General features: G+C 50.2%; 3 protein-coding genes across 4 annotated transcripts; 1 reads left to right on the top strand and 2 right to left on the bottom strand.

The window, feature by feature from the left end:
- Window positions 1–812: 812 nt before the first annotated feature.
- On the bottom strand, window positions 813–5,532 carry vps52 (VPS52 subunit of GARP complex). Its single transcript, XM_086171164.1, has 19 exons — window positions 5,428–5,532; window positions 4,853–4,934; window positions 4,716–4,768; window positions 4,564–4,639; window positions 4,381–4,448; window positions 4,134–4,309; window positions 3,800–3,950; window positions 3,602–3,702; window positions 3,383–3,515; window positions 3,243–3,300; window positions 3,035–3,168; window positions 2,643–2,798; window positions 2,447–2,565; window positions 2,092–2,215; window positions 1,807–2,010; window positions 1,648–1,713; window positions 1,458–1,569; window positions 1,249–1,367; window positions 813–1,105 (listed from the first exon to the last, which is right to left on the bottom strand). The coding sequence occupies exons 1-19, from the start codon at window positions 5,521–5,523 to the stop codon at window positions 959–961; spliced, it is 2,175 nt and encodes a 724-aa protein (XP_086027290.1). The 5' UTR covers window positions 5,524–5,532; the 3' UTR covers window positions 813–958.
- A 142-nt stretch (window positions 5,533–5,674) lies between these two features.
- rps18 (ribosomal protein S18) lies at window positions 5,675–8,589 on the top strand. The gene is given in 8 exon segments (XM_086171178.1): window positions 5,675–5,681; window positions 5,769–5,844; window positions 5,846–5,855; window positions 6,558–6,656; window positions 6,728–6,814; window positions 6,901–7,002; window positions 8,278–8,369; window positions 8,486–8,589. Coding segments are annotated over 8 exon segments (549 nt in total). The 3' UTR covers window positions 8,562–8,589.
- A 94-nt stretch (window positions 8,590–8,683) lies between these two features.
- Window positions 8,684–11,122, bottom strand: LOC147219561 (E3 ubiquitin-protein ligase RING2-A-like). Of its 2 annotated transcripts, none has more exons than XM_086171166.1 (7): window positions 10,914–11,122; window positions 10,430–10,524; window positions 10,185–10,345; window positions 9,875–10,099; window positions 9,469–9,789; window positions 9,201–9,399; window positions 8,684–9,124 (listed from the first exon to the last, which is right to left on the bottom strand). In XM_086171166.1, exons 2-7 carry the CDS (start codon window positions 10,505–10,507, stop codon window positions 8,984–8,986), a joined length of 1,125 nt encoding a protein of 374 aa, XP_086027292.1. In that variant the 5' UTR covers window positions 10,508–10,524; window positions 10,914–11,122; the 3' UTR covers window positions 8,684–8,983. The 2 variants fall into 2 exon arrangements, with proteins under 2 accessions (XP_086027292.1, XP_086027293.1); XM_086171167.1 differs by lacking the exon at window positions 10,914–11,122 and adding an exon at window positions 10,663–10,906.
- Between the last annotated feature and the right edge of the window lie 6,078 nt (window positions 11,123–17,200).

Here is a 17,200-nt window from a genome sequence, read left to right as displayed (position 1 = left end):
GATTATGATGTCGGGATTTACTTACTGATTTTTGAGGTCATTCAGTTTCAATGATCAGTGACTTTATTGGTTTTTTTTATTTGTAGTTTAGTTATTTCCCATTGTTTTGCTATTGATATCCTGATCCCTACATTCAGATCATTAGCCGCTGTCACTGTTGATCCTCTGGTTTTGCCTGGACGGTGTTGTTTGTAGGTTTTTTATTTCGAAGGCGATTTCCTGTTTGTCGATGGAGATTCAATATTCAGTGTTAAATGTCACACGAACAGTCTGGACGTGTGTTTCCCTGCACAACGACATTCTCCTTTCCAGATAGATTGCGCTGAATAAATAAGAATAAACATACAGTGCGAGGAGATGTAAACAGTGCAAATGTCCACGTAAACGGTGCAAACCGAAAGGCAAACAGTGCAAATTGAAATAGCAACAGATTTAACAGGATACGCATGTTGACAAAGGGCAGCTTGGCATCTTAAAAGTGTTGGCGCTTCGAGTGCTATCAGATTTTTTAATTCCTCTTCCCTCAGCCGCAGGGAATCTTCAAATCTTTGTACTTTAGACCTTAAAACACTTGATAGCCTTAACCTTGACAATTTATATTTTATTGTATTTCTTATTCTCCCTCCTTCCTACTATTATCTATTATTGTTATGTTTTTGCTTGAAACTCTGGCACAATTTCCTTCTCATGCTAACCTGAGTCAAAGCTTGGCTAAACTAAGATTTGACTGGTATTTCTTTGACAAGTGATCAGTGACCCAGGGCAGGTCGTGACCTCTGACCCCCCCATTGCAGGCAGCCGATTGGACGTCTGAACCAGGTGGACTTTATTGACATTTTGACATGAAACACTTTTGAAAATAAATAGAATTATGAAAAAAAAAAAAAAAACCACCATGTGACTCCTTCATGGGCCGCTCCTATTGGTCCCGTTCCCTGGCAGACTCCACCCCCCGCGGTCAGAAGTTGGGCTTGTGCTTCTTGACCTCAACCATCAGGTGGTGCAGATTGATGAGCTCCGAGCGAACGGCCAGGCTGCGGAACGCCGGCTGGCTCAGGACTTTGTGGAAGCCGTGGTAGTACTGGATGAGCTGGGTGAGGGCGCCCTGCGGCCGGGAGGGGGCAACCAGCGTTAGCGCAACAAACAAGCTAAAGTCTCCATTGACCTCTGAGTTAGCAGACAAAAAAGGCGGCGTTAGCCTTTTCTAGACCGAACCGCTAGCGATTCTCGCGAGCGGTTCTCGCTGACCTGGATGATGCTGGTCCCGTTCTTGAAGTTGGTGAAGGACCTCATGACGTCCTGGCTCATGGTCTCCACCGACTGCTTCCAGGTGGAGGAGAAGCCGCGGACCAGCTGGGTGATCCTGGCTGCGGCGGGGGGGGAAAACGGTCCCGGTCAGAGGGGGCGGGGCCAACTCGGCGGGGAGGAAGCCCCGCCCCCTCCCGCAAGGGTCTGACCTTCATCGTTCTTCAGCCGCTCCAGCTGACCCTTCTCCATCAGGGCCTCGGCCTCCTTCACGAAGGCGATCATCCCTCCGAAGGGGGGCGACAGGATCTCCTCGATGAACTCCTGAGGAGGACACGGGAATGTAGCATCATCTCCGAGCGGACCCGGGTGTCCGCCGGGCCGGAGCTGCGGCGCCCTCACCTGGGTGCGAGCCAGGAGAAGCTGCTGGAAGCCCTCCACCTCCTTGCTGTCGTCGGCCGCCCTCTCCTGGACAACCAGAAGACAGCGTCGGCCGCGTCAGGTTCCTCTATTCCCCCTCCCCTCTGCAGACATCTCCCCGGCATCTGCGCGCCTCCTCACCATCAAGACGCTGAGCATCATGTCGTAGTTGTTGATGAGGAAGATCAGCTGGTCTCTGCGCGACGGGAACTCCGCCGCCATCTTCAACACGAAGTTCTCCACCTCCACCTGCAGCTGCCCCAGCAGGGCGTTGGTCCTCTCGTTGGGGAACGTCTGGTTGATGCTGACGATGGCCGACGAGAACTCGGCGTAACGCCGCGTGATCTGAAGCGAGAGCTTCCATCAGCGTCCTTCACACTTCCCCGCCCCACGTGTGTGTGTGTGTGTGTGTGTGTGTGGACCTACGTAGTGCGGCCGGGTGTCCAGAACCCCCAGCTTCTGTGGGTCCGTGTTTCTGATGCTGTGGATGTTCATCTCCAGGATCAGCTCAAACCGCGGCCACAGAAGTTCCAGCACGGCCTCCCAGAACCTTACACACACACACACACACACACACACACACGACCTCTTACTGATTAGGAATCACAATTACGCTTCAATTGATTCGTTCATTGAACTGTTTGATTCTACTGAATCATCTAGAGAAGATCACTCTGGAAAGCAGTTTTGGTTCATTCTGCGTAAACCTTAGCACACAAGCCGCTAGCGGCTCCACCTTCGACCAATCAGAGCCCCCGTCCCGTCCCATCCGGTCACTGACTTGTCAAGGGCGGGGATGTTCCTCTTGGCGGTGATGGACCTGAAGCGCAGGATGATGTGGATGCAGAGGAAGACGGCGATGCTGTCGTAGCAGTCGGACACGTAGGCGGACATGCTCTTCTGCAAAGGGAAGCGGTACGTCGATGCATGTCTGATTTCTAAACGGCTTCCGGACGGCGCGGCGCCGGGCGGGTCACCTGGAACATGGCGAGCGTCCTCCCCATGATGCAGTTGAAGAGGTCCAGGGCGGAGCCTCCCGTCACCATGAAGAAGTCGCACAGGAAGAGGAACTCCCGGCAGCCGTTGTCCAGCAGGGCGTAGTGCTGGCTGCGGAACAGCGTCTCGTACGGGTACTGGGGGGGACAGCCTGTCAGTGACACACTCACAGGACACCCCGAAATACAGTGGACTCACCCAACTGCCCCCCAAAAAAAGGGGCTCCCCTTCACAGAAAGTGGACTCACCCAACTGCCCCCCAAAAAAGGGCTCCCCTCTTTGCAGACTGGACTCACCCAACTGCCCCCCAAAAAGTCCCCCCCTTCATTGGACAGACAATGGTCCCCCCCCCCCCCTCAGATAATGATCTCACCCGGCTGTCCCCCCTCTGGGCGGTGTGTGGGACCAGGATGGGCCCCTCCAGCTCCGAGGGGCTGAGGATGGACCCCCGCTGGCCCAGGGTGAAGATAGTGTTCCTGCTCTTCAGGGACGGCTTGGAGAAGAAACCTGGAGAAGGGTCAAGGAGTCTACACACACACACACACACACACAAAATCACACACACACTCCATGGAGGATACCTTTCTTGGCCGTGTCTTCTACTCCCATCAGGTCATCTTTGTCGGCCACCTCCTCGTACTGGAGACAGAGTCCAGGGTTAGTCTCCTACATCTCCTCCATCTCCTCCATCTCCTCCATCTCCTGCAGCTCTTCTCCTCACCTGGACTTTGAGCAGGCGGCTGCTGTAGGACTTGAAGTAGCTGTAGTAGATCTTACTCATGGTGTCCACGTACTCGTCCCTGATCTCCTTAGCGACCGTCCTCTCGTTGGCCAGGAGGAACTGGTAGAAGAACCTTCAGGAGCAGCAGGAACACGTGGATCAATACTTCCTGCGGGCAGGAGATGGAATCAGAGTGAACCCAGATCTCCTGGGACCCACCTGTACTTCAGCAGGGTGTTCTGGGGGATCTGGTAGTTGGTCATGGGCTTCCTGAACGAGTAGATCTTCTGCAGGATGAACTCCCGGATCTTGGAGACCGCCTGTCACCAGGGAAACTGAGTCAGTTTCGGGTGTATTCCAGGTTCTCCCGCAGGTTCTCCTGCAGGTCCTCCTGCAGGTTCTCCTACAGGTCCCCACCTTGAGTCGCAGGCGGTCCACGGTGTCCTGGATGTCGCAGCAGGCCAGTGTCTCCCTGAAGCTCAGCTCCTTGGTGAAGTTGATCTTGGTGTCCAGCTCATGGAGCTGCTCCAGGAAGTTCTGCTCCGTCACCGGGCTGTCCAGGATGGAACTGCACACACACACACACACCCAGAGCGGAGAGAATGTTCAACACTGAACGTTCAGGAGGTCATCCTGGTCCACCGGAACATCTGTCAGCTTCCACCATAGGTCAACATGCACATCCACAGAGCGCACCGGAGGAGCCAGCCTGAGGCTCACCCCAGAGGAGAACGTCTCCTGAGAACCTCACCAGATCATGTTGCCGGGGACGACCAGCTCGTCCACCAGCTGGCTCAGATGGCTGCGGACGGCCTGACGGTTCTTCAGCCGCACGTTCATGCTGACCGACTGCTGCTGCAGCGTCTGGATCTCGCTGCTGATGGAGGACAGGTCGCTCTGGAAGCCGCTCAGCATGCCCTCCATCCGCTGGAGGAAGGTGGAGAAGGTGGGGTCAGAACAGGGCTACCCCACCTCCTCCAGCTCCAGCAGGACCTCACCTCCAAGATGGAGTCACAGGCCGTGATCTGGTTGTGCAGCAGGGCAATGTTCTGGCTCTCCTTGATGTCTGGAGGAACCACCGTCAAGGAGAAGAGCCGCCGTCAGGAAGTGAAGTTAGAAGATGGAGTTTGAAGGTAGTGGAGTCGGGGAACAGGAGTTCAGCCTCTGCTGGTGAAGGATACAGTCCTTGATGGACACCTGCTCGATCCTCTGAAGCTCTGCCTCCACCTGCTTGGAGTACTGACGTAGGTCCACACCCTGGAGACACCGGCAACACCGTCAGATCTCACACACACACACACACAGGAAGTGTGTGTCTCCCCGATGGCCTCACCGTTCTGAGCGCCTCCTTCACCAGGTCGTCCTCCAGGTTGGCCTGGATGTGAGCTTCAGGAAGAGACGGTGGAGGAGAAGGTGGGTGTCAAGTCAATCACACAGGGGGGTCAATGTGAGAGGGAGGGGGCGTCTTACTGTCCACCTCGTCCAGGATGAACTCATCCGTGGTGATGTCCAGCTCACCCAGGTTCAGGTGAGACATCTCCCCGTCAACCCCCTGGGAACACACACACACACAGGCACACCTATAATCATGTCGTCTGTTCATCATGATAAAAGTGTGTGTGTGTGCACGCGTCCGGCCAATCAAACATCCAACAAGAGACACCTTTTCATTTGGCCTCTTTTCTTTCCGCCTCATGTTAATAAAGTATCTTCAGCTCATCTTTGTTATCGACCTGGCGTGACGTCACCGACGAGCTAGTGAAGCTACCTGCTAATGCTAACTTCAGTTCGTGCTTTCAAAATACAAACGCCACTTATTCCTGAGGTAATCTATGTTAACTACCCCAACAACCAGGTGACCGATAACCCAGTGGCCGGGTTAGAGATAAAAAGACAAAAGGGCAAAAAAACTACAGACCGCTGATTTTATGACACCTTGTTTTGGTTGCTAACAGGAAGTGGGAACAACAAACCAGGGGAATACGTAAGACGCACACACTGCGACAAATTATGAAAATAAAAATTAAATAAAGCTCTAACAGCACCTCGTCTTGCAGGTACGCCATCGCCACGTCTGTCGGGTTTCCAGCCGTGTTTGACTCGGTGACAGCTCCACCGGCGACCGCCGCTGTCTCCGCCATCGCGGCGAATTCACAGCAAAACTACAAAAGGCACACGGAAGTAGGGAAATGAACTACAACGCGCAAACTTCCGTTTCATACTCCGCGCACAGTTCAAAGAGAAATAAATCAAGACATTGTGTTTCAGTTATTTAATGTGAATACTAACAAGATGAGACGTATGCCTTGGATTAATATATCGAATTAAGATGTTTTTCCCTTTACATTGTTGTTTATTATTTGTTGTTTTACCCGGACCATTACAGGCATCGGACCCACTTCCGCCAACCGCAGCTTCAAACTCTCGCGAGAGCCGAGCCACTTCCTCTTCGCAAGGAACCGACTCCAAGATGGTGAGTGAATCCCCGTCCCCGCTGGACTACTGTTTATAATCCGCCATCATCTCGCCGCCCTCTGAACCGATTCTTGCCCCTAAACGCCCGATGAAGTTTTCGGGTCACTTACGTTGCCAAAAATGATAAAATGGCGGGGAACCGCTTTAGCAAAACACCCATTCTTCACACGGTTCATGTCCGCGCCGGGTCGATCCGAGCGGGCTGCCGCCGGAGGTGATACCCGGGACGAGTCCCTGTCTCTCCGGGTGAAATCTTAACACAATCTTGGTCACGATCGTCCCCGATGACGTCCTGACGCGGAATTTACTTAATATTTCATGTAATATTGTGTATGTAAGTGAACGTAGCCATCACTAGCCGCGGAGGCTAACCCGTTTGGGGACGGACGTGTCGGGACTCACTCCGCGTTAAACCGTGAAAAAGTGATCCTGATTCTTGAGTTTTGCACCATGTCAGGTTCTCCGGGTTAGAGTCCACCGAACCCGCAGGTAACGGGGAGCTGAAGATATTGTAGCGCTTGCTATGTTAGCAGGGGAGTTACATTAACAGTGCACTAGTTTCTCCCGCGGAGGGAGATGTAGGTAACTGCAGTTGCTGGCCGCGTTGTTCGTGATCCACACACCTCCCGGGGAACCAGCGACCCGGACCCGGTTCTGGAGGGAACCCCTGCTGACGGTTCCTCTTCTCTTTGTCCTCCAGTCTCTAGTCATCCCCGAGAAGTTCCAGCACATCCTCCGTGTCCTGAACACCAACATCGATGGCAGGAGGAAAATCGCCTTCGCCATCACAGCCATCAAGGTACGTCCAGCTCCGGACGCTCTGATTGGTTGAACCCACCCACGTGGTTAACGTAGCTGGTTGATTGACAGGGTGTCGGCAGACGCTACGCTCATGTCGTCCTGAGGAAGGCAGACATCGACCTCAACAAGAGGGCTGGCGAGCTGACGGAGGAAGAGGTGAGTGTGTGTGTGTGTGTGTGTGTGTGTGTGTGTGTGTGTGTGTGTGTGTGTCTGAGAGGTGCTAACAGTCCATTGGTTCCAAGGTGGAGCGGGTGGTGACCATCATGCAGAACCCGCGTCAGTACAAAATCCCAGACTGGTTCCTCAACAGGCAGAAGGATGTCAAGGACGGCAAATATAGCCAGGTGGGTGGTCTCACACACACACACACAGCTTTTTCTCCATGAACACACTCCTGAAGACATTGTTGAGAATGGAAGAAAGTAAGCTGGCAACAACATTTTCCATAATAGTAGTTGAGGTTCTGACCTCACACAGAACCTCCAGGTCCTCTTTGACCTGCGCCTGGTCTCCTGCTTGAACCTTGTGGGTTCACATAGATCTTCCAAGAGTTCAAGTCTTGAGTGCCGGCTGAGGCCTCCGCATCCTGCTGGCAGGTTCTACAGGCCAGTCATAGAACTGGGGAGGCTTTGGGAGGAACGCCGAAGGTCACCAGAATGCAGAACACATTCTAAGTTCTAGCCTGAAGATGTTCCACGTCCCAGCGGGTTCCCCTGGTTCTGTCTGCTCCTGCAACAGCCAGGACTGGAGCCTGTCAGCTATATTCCCTTTAAGCTGCGCAATTGCGTACTGCTCGCACACTCAGCGCACAAGAGAACAGATCCAGCTCAGTGAGCGCACTGCAAATGAATAAGATATGTAACATTTTTTCTGTATCATTTTGCTGTGCAAGTGTGAGTGAACGATGTTCAGCCAATCATACGATACAATGCATTTAGCTACGCAGCCAATCAGGGCATTGACTCGTGCATCTGCTCCTTCCATACATGCATAGCAATAACAGTTGCAGAGTTAAGTGATGCTAATGCTAACCCTGGCGAAACGAGCAGGCTGTGAATGTGATACATCCACTCACCAAACCAAAGTTAACAAAGAAGTGCATTTCTTTCAAGTTGGAATGGCTGTTGTACAAGCAAATAGAAGAACAAGCAGTGAAAGTGGGGGGGTTATCTTTTTTGAGTGACAAAGGTCTGCTCTGCAAAACATGCAGTGAAACTAAAGTAGTGAGTGAGTTTTGTGATGGAAAAACATGGACCAGATGGAAGCCGTGATACTGGTGTGTGGCCTCAGCGTGCACGTCTGATGTTGCTCAGTGTTCCTCAGTGTGCTCAGCGAGGTCGTTTGTATGCAGACATATGAAACATTGGTTGTCAGCCATCCAGGTCGTGGTGAATTGTTGGTGACTGGACTTGAATTTCTTCCCTTGAAGACGTCTCGCACTCCATCAGAGAGGAGTTTCCAAAGATAACCCCCCAAAACCCGGCTCCCCATTGGTCATTGGAACTGAAATGTCCTCAAGTGAAGAAATTCAAGTCCAGTTGCCCAGACGATGGACAAGAAGTCCCCCGGGTCGGCGTAGAACCTCGGTGCTTCAGACTGACGTCCGCTTTGGGTTTCAGGTTCTGGCCAACGGTCTTGACAACAAGCTGAGAGAAGACCTGGAGCGGCTGAAGAAGATCCGGGCCCACAGGGGCCTCCGACACTTCTGGGGGTGAGTCATGTGACCTCTCGTCCGTGTCGCCGCGGCGATGAGGGCGTCCTCGGTCGTTCTGTGTCTAATCGTGGAAATGGTCTTTGACTCCTAACGCTCCCCCCTGCTCTCCCCAGCCTGCGTGTGCGTGGACAGCACACCAAGACCACCGGGCGCCGTGGACGCACCGTGGGCGTGTCTAAGAAGAAGTAGAACCTCAATAAACTGCTTTCCAAACGCCCGTGTCCTGGTCTGTCCCGGTCTGTCCTGCCGTCCACCTGGAGGAGGTCTGCTAGCATGCTGTCCTCAGGGCCGACAAACACACACACTGCAGCTTCATCACTTTACTCTTTACTTTTAGTACTGTGTAGTACATAATGCTCAGCGTGTACTTTTACTGTATATGGGGGTCATCAGCCAATCCCAGTCCAGGAGTGTCCCCGCCCTCGCACGGCTGAACGCCAGGTAAACGGGAAGTGCGGCTCGTCAGTCATTGGTTGCCGTGGAAACGGGCCGGCGGGAAGCGGGAGGGTGGGGGAGGAGGGGGACCGGCGGGCTCCGTCGGCGGGAACCTTCTCGGGTCCGGGACCCGGATGCGGGACGAGTGGCGAACCAGGGGCCGAGGCCCCGCCCCTTCAGCCGTCCGCCGGCGGGGGGGCGGGGCCCGGCGCCGCCTGCTGCGGGTCTTTGGTGGGGGCGTAGAAAAGCTCCAGGGGCTTCCGGACCTTCCAGAACTTCTCGTTGACCAGCTCCAGGGTCAGGGAGCCGTTCAGCGTCTGGGGGCGGGAGTCCAGCTGTCAATCAATCATCAATAACCACTGGCATCAATCGCGTTCCTTCCCAGGGACTCACAGAGAACTGTCCCGCGCGGGTCAGGATGTAGATGGTGTACTGCTTTTCGCTGACGTGGCTCAGGCTGGACGCCCCGCCGCCGTCCGCCTCCTCCGGCTCCGCCCCCTCGCCGGCCCCGCCCCGGTCCTCCAGCGCGATGCGGAGGGCCAGATACTTAGACAGGTGGTCCACGGTGGCGTTGGCCGTGGTCTTCACGTACCTGCCGGGACCCAGACGGCGCCTCGTTAGCGGTTTCGGGCGCGCCGGCGGGGGCCGAGCCGGGCCTCACCTGGTCTGGTTGTAGTCCTGGTCCTGGACCAGCTGGGGGTGCGGCCGGAACACCAGCTCGATCTCCGAACCCGCGCCCTCCCTGTGGCGCCTCGGCGGCGGCGTGGGGCTGCCGCTGTCCGCCTCGGGCCCCGAGCCGTCGTCGGAGGCGTGCGGGCGCTTGCGGCTCGGCCCCGCCTCCGAGGGGGTGTGTCCGCTGGCGTGCGGGGCGTGCGACGGCGCCGAGTCGTGCGACAGGTGCGAGCGCGTGTCGCCGTTGTCCTCCCCCCCGCTGAAGGTGGTGTTGTCGCTCTCCGGCGCCGGCTTCTTGGCGCGGTGGTTCCTGTCGGGACAGGAAGTGACCCCCATCAAAGGCCTTCAAAGAGCACGGGTCGAACGGCGGCAAAACGACGGGACGGCGCCCGCACCTCTCGGCCCGGCAGCGCGCCTGCTGCCGCAGCCCCTCCTCGATGCTGGAGCTCAGCGCCTCCTTGTTGTGCAGCCGGTTGAGGCGCTCCAGGACGCGGCGCTGGTGCGCCTCGTACTCGTCGCGGCTCGGGTAGATCTTGGAGATCAGCGCGTCGAAGTTGGAGTCGCGGCGCAGCGAGCGGCGCGACACCAGCTTCTTCCTGCAGGTCGGGCACTCCTTGTTCCTGAGGGGAAGAAAAAGCGGCGGTGAAGATGCGACCGCCGTGAGGCTGCGGGGGCGATGCTGGCGGCGGCGGCGACGACACCGACCCCGAGCGAAGAGCGGTGACGATGCAGTCGGAGCAGAAGCGGTGGAGACACTCCTTGGTGGTCATGGTGTTCTTCAGCATGTCCAGGCAGATGGGACACATCAGCTCGCTGTGCAGAGACCGCGGGGACACCGCCACTTCCGTCCCGTCCATGATGGCCTCCTGACACACACACACACACACACACACACTGAGTACTCGCATTACCCAAAAGTACTCGAGTACCTGGTTGCCGTGGTAACGCACCTGGGGGCTGCGGTGCAGCTCGTACAGGCTGAGCTCCCACGTCTTGCTGGGCGTCTGGATGTTGACGGGCGCCGCCATATTTGTAGTTCCTTTCACTGTACAGGAGAGAAGGCGATCAACACGATCGATCACTTCCGGAAATACAAATCAGCTGTCCGCCGGATCGATCGATGTCAGATTGATCTATCGACAATCATCTATCAGCGACACCGATCGATACACGCGCCGATCACCTGGAAAGAGTCCACTTCCGGTCGCGGGAGGGGAGAGGAAAAAAAAGAGGCCGAACGAGCGGAAGCGCTAAAAGTACAGCAGCCAATCAGCGATAATCGATACCGAAGTGATCGGAAACCGTCCGATCATCGAAGGGATTTGATTTGATCGAACTTCCGCTGACGTCAAGCCGTCCCGCGGACTCGAACCGGCAACTTTGTCCCTGCCCCCCGTCCGGACGGCCCGCCTCAGGCCGGCGGCGGCGGCTGACCTGCCGTTGGCGTCACACAGGAAGCGCCGCGGCTCGACTTCCGCCGGAAGTGTCAAGCGGCCGTCGGCGCGAGTCCCACGCGCGGCTCCGCGTCCGTGCCGGCGAAGAAGCGATGAAGATGCATCTCCTCTTCCTCCCCGCCGAGACGCCGAGCAGGTTAGCACCGACCAACCGTTCTTCCGCTTCCGGTCTTCTTCTCCTTCTTCTTCTGGTTCTTTTTCTTCTTCTTCTTCTTTTTCCGCGTCTCGCGCTCACACTGACCTCCCCCGGCCGTGCGCGCGCGGTGCACTAGCTGACGTCACAGTGCGCCCGCCATTTTTTTTTTAAATATTTTCTAACCTTTATTTAACCAACAAAACATGGACAAGGCAGGTTCCATATCCAATATTATTGTACTGGAAAATGATATATGTACACCACACATATGTGATATATTTCTCACCATATGGTACAATAATATGGAACAATAGAAATGTACTACATTACAACAAATCTCTATTTTAAAAGGAATGGTTTGAGAAAGGTATATGGTCAATAATTGACTTGATTGATTACAATGGGAGTCTTTTAGATGATGAACAATTCTGTACTAAACACAGATTTAAGCCTCCCTTATTAGAGTTCATAAAGTTACGAAACGCACTGCCTCCACAATTTGTATTCCTGACCAAAAATACAATGACACACCAAAACATACAACCACAGTTACCCCACTATCCCCCACTATTACCCCACTATACTTCCTACCTGAGGCTATCAGACTTTTTAATTCCTCTTCCCTCAGCCGCAGGAAATCTTCAAATCTTTGTACTTAAGACCTTAAAACACTTGATAGCCTTAACCTTGACAATTTATAATTTATTGTATTTCTTATTCTCCCTCCTTCCTACTATTATCTATTATTGTTATGTTTGTGCTTGAAACTCTGGCACAACAATTTCCTTCGGGATAAATAAAGTTGTTCTTATCTTATCTTATCTTATCTTATCTTATCTTATCGTATCACTCCAGGGAATCTCAATTCTGGACAGAAAGTGCAGAAACTCCTTTATTAGGAAATGTTTTACGGAAAATGTATTCCCTGAACGTCAAAACAAAAATAACATTTTAAATAGATTTATAAAGAATCGATTGCCACGCTGCCAACTATGTATCTGACTCTACCCATACCTCCAACGCAAAAGAGACCCACTTCAAATTATGAACAACATCCACCCATCTAAGGAATTATTGAGGGTACACTTTAATTTTGAAGATAATATTTGTACATTTTCTGAAGACAACATTGAAACCACTGACCATAGATTTTTCTCATGGGAAAAAGTACAGGGCTTTTGGGCTAAAACTCAAAAATGGGTTAAAGATAATTTTCCATCGTCACCAGTTTCTTTCTCAAGAGATGATATAACATTTGGTTTACTTTTAAGCAACAAAAGAGAGGAACTATGTGTCCATGTTATTTTAGGCCCGGCCAAGTTCTTCCTTCACAAAAACAGAATGCAAAAATGTTCCCCAAATTTTACCTTCTTTATAAATGATTTTGAATTATATAAAAAATCCTTAAAACTTGTGCAAAAATCCAAAAACCAAAAAATATACAGTTTAATGTCTGAGATTTCTTGTGAACCACAAAGTTAAATATATGTTATATTCCCCTTGCAGGTTTTTTTTTCCTCTTATTAATTAATTTATTTTTTATTTTATTTATCTATCTATTCATTTAATTATTTTCTTTCACTTTCATTTTTGTCTCGCATTAAATATTTCTTACAAACCTTTAACACTGTTAACTTCTGATTACATACAGAACGAATGCCCTCCTGTCCTTTGCTTCCTCATCCCTGGTTGTTTCATTGACATTCAGTTCCACCTTGCCATGTTTATTTGCACATGTGTATATTTGTTTATGCTATTTGAGTTCAATTCAAAAAAAAAAATTTAACAGGCACGAGGCGCTATAAAGACACATTTAACTGCCAGAGTAAACAAGAGTCTGTGAGAAATGTAGAATTAGTTTTCTAACATCTTCCTTGAAGGGTGGATGTTACGAAGGACAAATGTCTAAATAAATACATAAGCTCTCTTTTGGTGGGTAAGAATTGAAATCGGTGACCCCTGTGATTTCTGTGTTATACATGAAGAATCTATTTCACATTTATTTTACTATGGCTTGATAAATATACAAGTCTTTGAGGAGGAGAAGTGCATTCTCACTGCAGCTGCCGGATAAGGACATTTTTCTTCATGTTGAATACGACACCAAGGAAAAGGACATTGTTTCTACAGAAAATGAATCAATATAGCACAACTATAAATGGACATCAGAACCTGAGGGCGGTAAGAACAAACTTTATTTTGGAAAAATGTGTTTAATATTTGTGTGTATATGTGCAGTGTTTTAGTTCTACCTTTATAATTCTTTTTGATTTCTGTGTATATGTATATTTTTGTGTTTGCCCTGGCTAAACAGTTTAGTTTTGTATGTTTATTTGTTCATTTAAAAATAGAAAAAATATAATAAGATAATGTGTAATTTGCCAAACAAAAAAGTGGCAAGAAGAATACAATATGTATTTATCTCAATGGATTTAAAGGAATATCTTATATAAAACAGTATATTTTTTGGAAAGATCTTTTTAGATAATTTAAAATCGTTTTTAAAGAAGGTAAAATTGGGGGGACATTTTTGCATTCTGAACTTGGTTACACCTAAAATAACATTAAGACAGACGTCATCTCTTTCGTTTCCTACAAGTAAACAAAAAGTTTTATTATCTCCTTTTCTTTTTTTAAACATGAGCTATTTATGTAGCCCGTCACGTGATCTGCATCCGGGAACCCGGGCGCTGCGTGACGTCACCAGGACAGATGCACCGGGTCACGTGATCCCACCCGCACGGAAGTCACCAGCTTTTCTTATTGTTTATTTTTTGTACCAAACCCACGCCTTGTTTTTCAGGTTCCGAATGTGAAAGCCACATATTGATTTTAATCAGATTAAAAAACAAACCTGTCCATCAAATTATATTTTTAGAATCAGATAATTTTCGTTAGAATACAGATTAAATAACAGTAAATCGGCAGGATTTAATATTGGGCCAATACAAATATATGTACATATATATACAGCTATATATGTACATATACATACATATATTGATATTATATTATATTATAGTCTTCTATTATATCATATTATTATTGATATTATACACATATTGCGATGGTGTTTTTCTATATTTTCTAGCACCCAGCCAGGAAGTGGAGAGCAACTGCTCACCTGACAGTTATTTACCTGTGTGAGAGCGAGGCTTGTTTACATATATGCACTCAGTGATATGAGTTTGAAATTAAATGTTTTTTATGATTGATAAATATCCGTGTAACGCAAACTAACGCAAATAAAATCAAACCGGATTGGTGTACTTCTGTCCTTTGCTAAACTATGACATAGAAAGGTGTGTGAGGGTGTAACAAAGGGGGGTCACCCGATCCTCGGCCCACCTGCACGCCTCTGTCGACCCGCTCCCGGGTTCGGCCGGGCGGCCATGTTTGCTGAGCACACAGCCGCATTCAAACCCTCGCAAAGGGAACCTGTGTTTGGTATGGTGGTTGCTAGGCGACCAGTCATATTAATTGCCCCTCGGGGGGGGGGGGGGGGGGGGGATTTCTTTTGTGCGTCATTACTTTGATCCATTTCTTTATGTGTGTGAGTTTACCGCCAATACAAGAGTCCACCTCCATCCAGGCTGCTGGGTCAGACCTCCACAACAACACACACACTCCTACCAGTACTACCGCTACTACTACTACTGATACTACCACAGTGACTTCCTCTACTAATACTGCTAACCAGTGACACGACCAATACCACTGATACTACTTATACTAACATTACAAGTTCTCATGCATCTACAACCACTACTTACACTACTACTAATACTACTGATAAGATAAGAACAACTTTATTTATCCCGAAGGAAATTGTTGTGCCAGAGTTTCAAGCAAAAACATAACAATAATAGATAATAGTAGGAAGGAGGAAGAGTAAGAAATACAATAAAATATAAATGATCAAGGTTAAGGCTATCAAGTGTTATCAAGGCTAACAAGTGTACTAATACCACTGCCACTACCAGCAGTACTACTATGACAGCTAGTCATGCTGTCACTAACACTAGCAATACTACTGCTTCTACAACAATACTTCTGCAGTTATTATGATGAACACCACAGCTACCTCAGGTACTGCTTCCTCCTCTCCTCTCGGCTGCTACCTCAGCCAATCATCTGCCTCCATCTAACCTTCTGCTCTCACGCCATCTGCCTCCCTGTCCTACACACCTCCAGACCTCCAGACCTCCAGACCTCCAGCCATAGACCTCCTCTGGTGTTGCTGCAGACCTCCTCCAACCTCTGATACAACTAGTACTACTGCCACTGCTAGGCCGACCACTACTGGGACTAACACTAGTACTACTACAGCTATTACTGCTAATGCTAACGCTACAACTACTACAGTTACTACTTACAGTACTACCGCTACTAATACTACTGCTGATACAACCACAGCTACTTATACTAAGAAAACTAGTTACTAAAAACAATAAAAATTCGAATAATAACCATAAATAATAATAACAAAATCACAAGTCTTGCGACACACATAATAAAAGAAGTCTGCACATACACAATAAACACATACACGCATAAATACACACACACAATAAATACACACATCTAAACACACACATAAACGAACACACAGACACACACACATAAACAAACAGAGACACACACACAAATAATAAAAACACATATACACAAACACACAAACAATAAATGCACACAATCGCATCCACAATAAATGCACAAACACAAACTAATCCACACATGCACATAGATAAACACACACATACATAAACACACACACATATATAAACAAACACATACGCACACACACCCTTGGGTGAAAACACTGACGTCACACATAAAAAGATTGGCAGGTGGAATGCTGGTGGAAACACTGACATCACACACACACACACACACACACACACACAGACCCACATTGATGCACCCAGGTACAGATACTGACATACACACTGACGCACACACACACTGACGCACACACTGACGCACACACATTGTCTGATGATGTTCCACAGGTTCTCAGCTGAGAACCCGAGTGAAACTGGGTCTGGAATGTGTGTGTGTGTGTGTGCGCTTGTGCCAGTGTGTGTGTGTGTGTGTGTGTGTGTGTGTGTGTATGTATTTGGAGAAGGTTGTAGCTAAGCAGGTGTTCCTCACAGGGTTCCACTGTTCTGGCAGAAGCTCCTCTGCCCTGGGATCTTCTGTTTCCAGGTTCCACCTGGAAGGTTCTCCTGAGGTTCCAAAGGTTCTGTTCCGTTCCTCCATCCCTTTGAGAACCTCTCGATGTTCCATCTCCTGACGTTCTCCATCACTCGGGTTCTTCGTGTTTTCATCCACGTTCTGAGGAGCGGGTGTGTCTCACGTCTCGGTGCGCCAACGATGTCCTCGTGTTCACTGATGGAGAGCGTTTTTTTTGGAAGTCACCAGAACAATGTTCTTGTTGATGTTTTGGTTCCACCGAGCACCAAAGGGTTCCATCGCTTCCAAAGGGCGTCGCCCTCGTCGTCATCAGCGACGTTCCTGCAGAGCCTCGGAGGAGCTTTGAAGGCTTGAACCAAACTCCTTTCAGGTTCTCACAAAGTCCTAGCGTCCATTAGCACTGCTGGACACAGACGGGCTAGCAGACAGGCTAGCCCTCAGGCTAGCAGCCAGACAGGCAGGCAGACCAGCAGATAAAATAGCGGCCAGGCTAGCAGCCAGGTTAGCCAATCAACTAGTTGCCAGACTAGTGGCCAGACTAGCAGACAGACTGGCAGAAAGATAAGTACCGCGGCGAGCAGCCAAGCTTGCGGGCCAACTAGCGGACAGACTAGCAGCTGGGCTAGCAGACAGACTAGTGGCCAGACTAGCAGAGTTGCTTGGAGCCAAACTAGCAGGCAGACTAGCAGATAGACTAGCAGCCAGGCTAACAGGCAGGTGGCCAGACTAGCAGACTGACTAATAGCCAGGCTAGCAGGCAGGCAGCAAGACTAGTAGCCAAACTAGCAGCCTGACTAGCAGAGGCTAGAAGCTAGGTTATTGGGCCAACTAGCGGTCAGGGTAGTCGCAAGGCTAGCAGACAGACTAGTGGCCAGACTAGCAGAGTTGCTTGGAGCCAGACTAGCAGACAGACTAGTAGATAGACTAGCAGCCAG

Source organism: Fistularia commersonii, chromosome 24 (genome assembly GCF_037954325.1).
Source record: "Fistularia commersonii isolate RoL2024-O1a breed Wild chromosome 24, RoL_Fcom_v1.0, whole genome shotgun sequence".
Lineage (NCBI taxonomy): Eukaryota > Metazoa > Chordata > Actinopteri > Syngnathiformes > Fistulariidae > Fistularia > Fistularia commersonii.
The sequence above is the reverse complement of the archived record's forward strand: the minus strand, read 5'-3'. Positions and strand labels throughout refer to the sequence as shown.

What these genes read in the sequence shown, in the direction of transcription:
- vps52 (XM_086171164.1), bottom strand. Translation starts at nt 5,523, where the DNA reads ATGGCGGAGACAGCGGCGGTCGCCGGTGGAGCTGTCACCGAGTCAAAC. An exon ending in AACACCCTGCTGAAGTACAG is followed by an intron (nt 3,516 to 3,601) that starts GTGGGTCCCAGG and finishes CTGCTCCTGAAG; the next exon opens with GTTCTTCTACCAGTTCCTCC. An exon ending in TGGACACCCGGCCGCACTAC is followed by an intron (nt 2,011 to 2,091) that starts GTAGGTCCACAC and finishes CTCTCGCTTCAG; the next exon opens with ATCACGCGGCGTTACGCCGA.
- LOC147219561 (XM_086171166.1), bottom strand. Translation starts at nt 10,507, where the DNA reads ATGGCGGCGCCCGTCAACATCCAGACGCCCAGCAAGACGTGGGAGCTC. An exon ending in AGCTGCACCGCAGCCCCCAG is followed by an intron (nt 10,346 to 10,429) that starts GTGCGTTACCAC and finishes TGTGTGTGTCAG; the next exon opens with GAGGCCATCATGGACGGGAC. An exon ending in CCCGCGCGGGACAGTTCTCT is followed by an intron (nt 9,125 to 9,200) that starts GTGAGTCCCTGG and finishes TCCCGCCCCCAG; the next exon opens with ACGCTGAACGGCTCCCTGAC.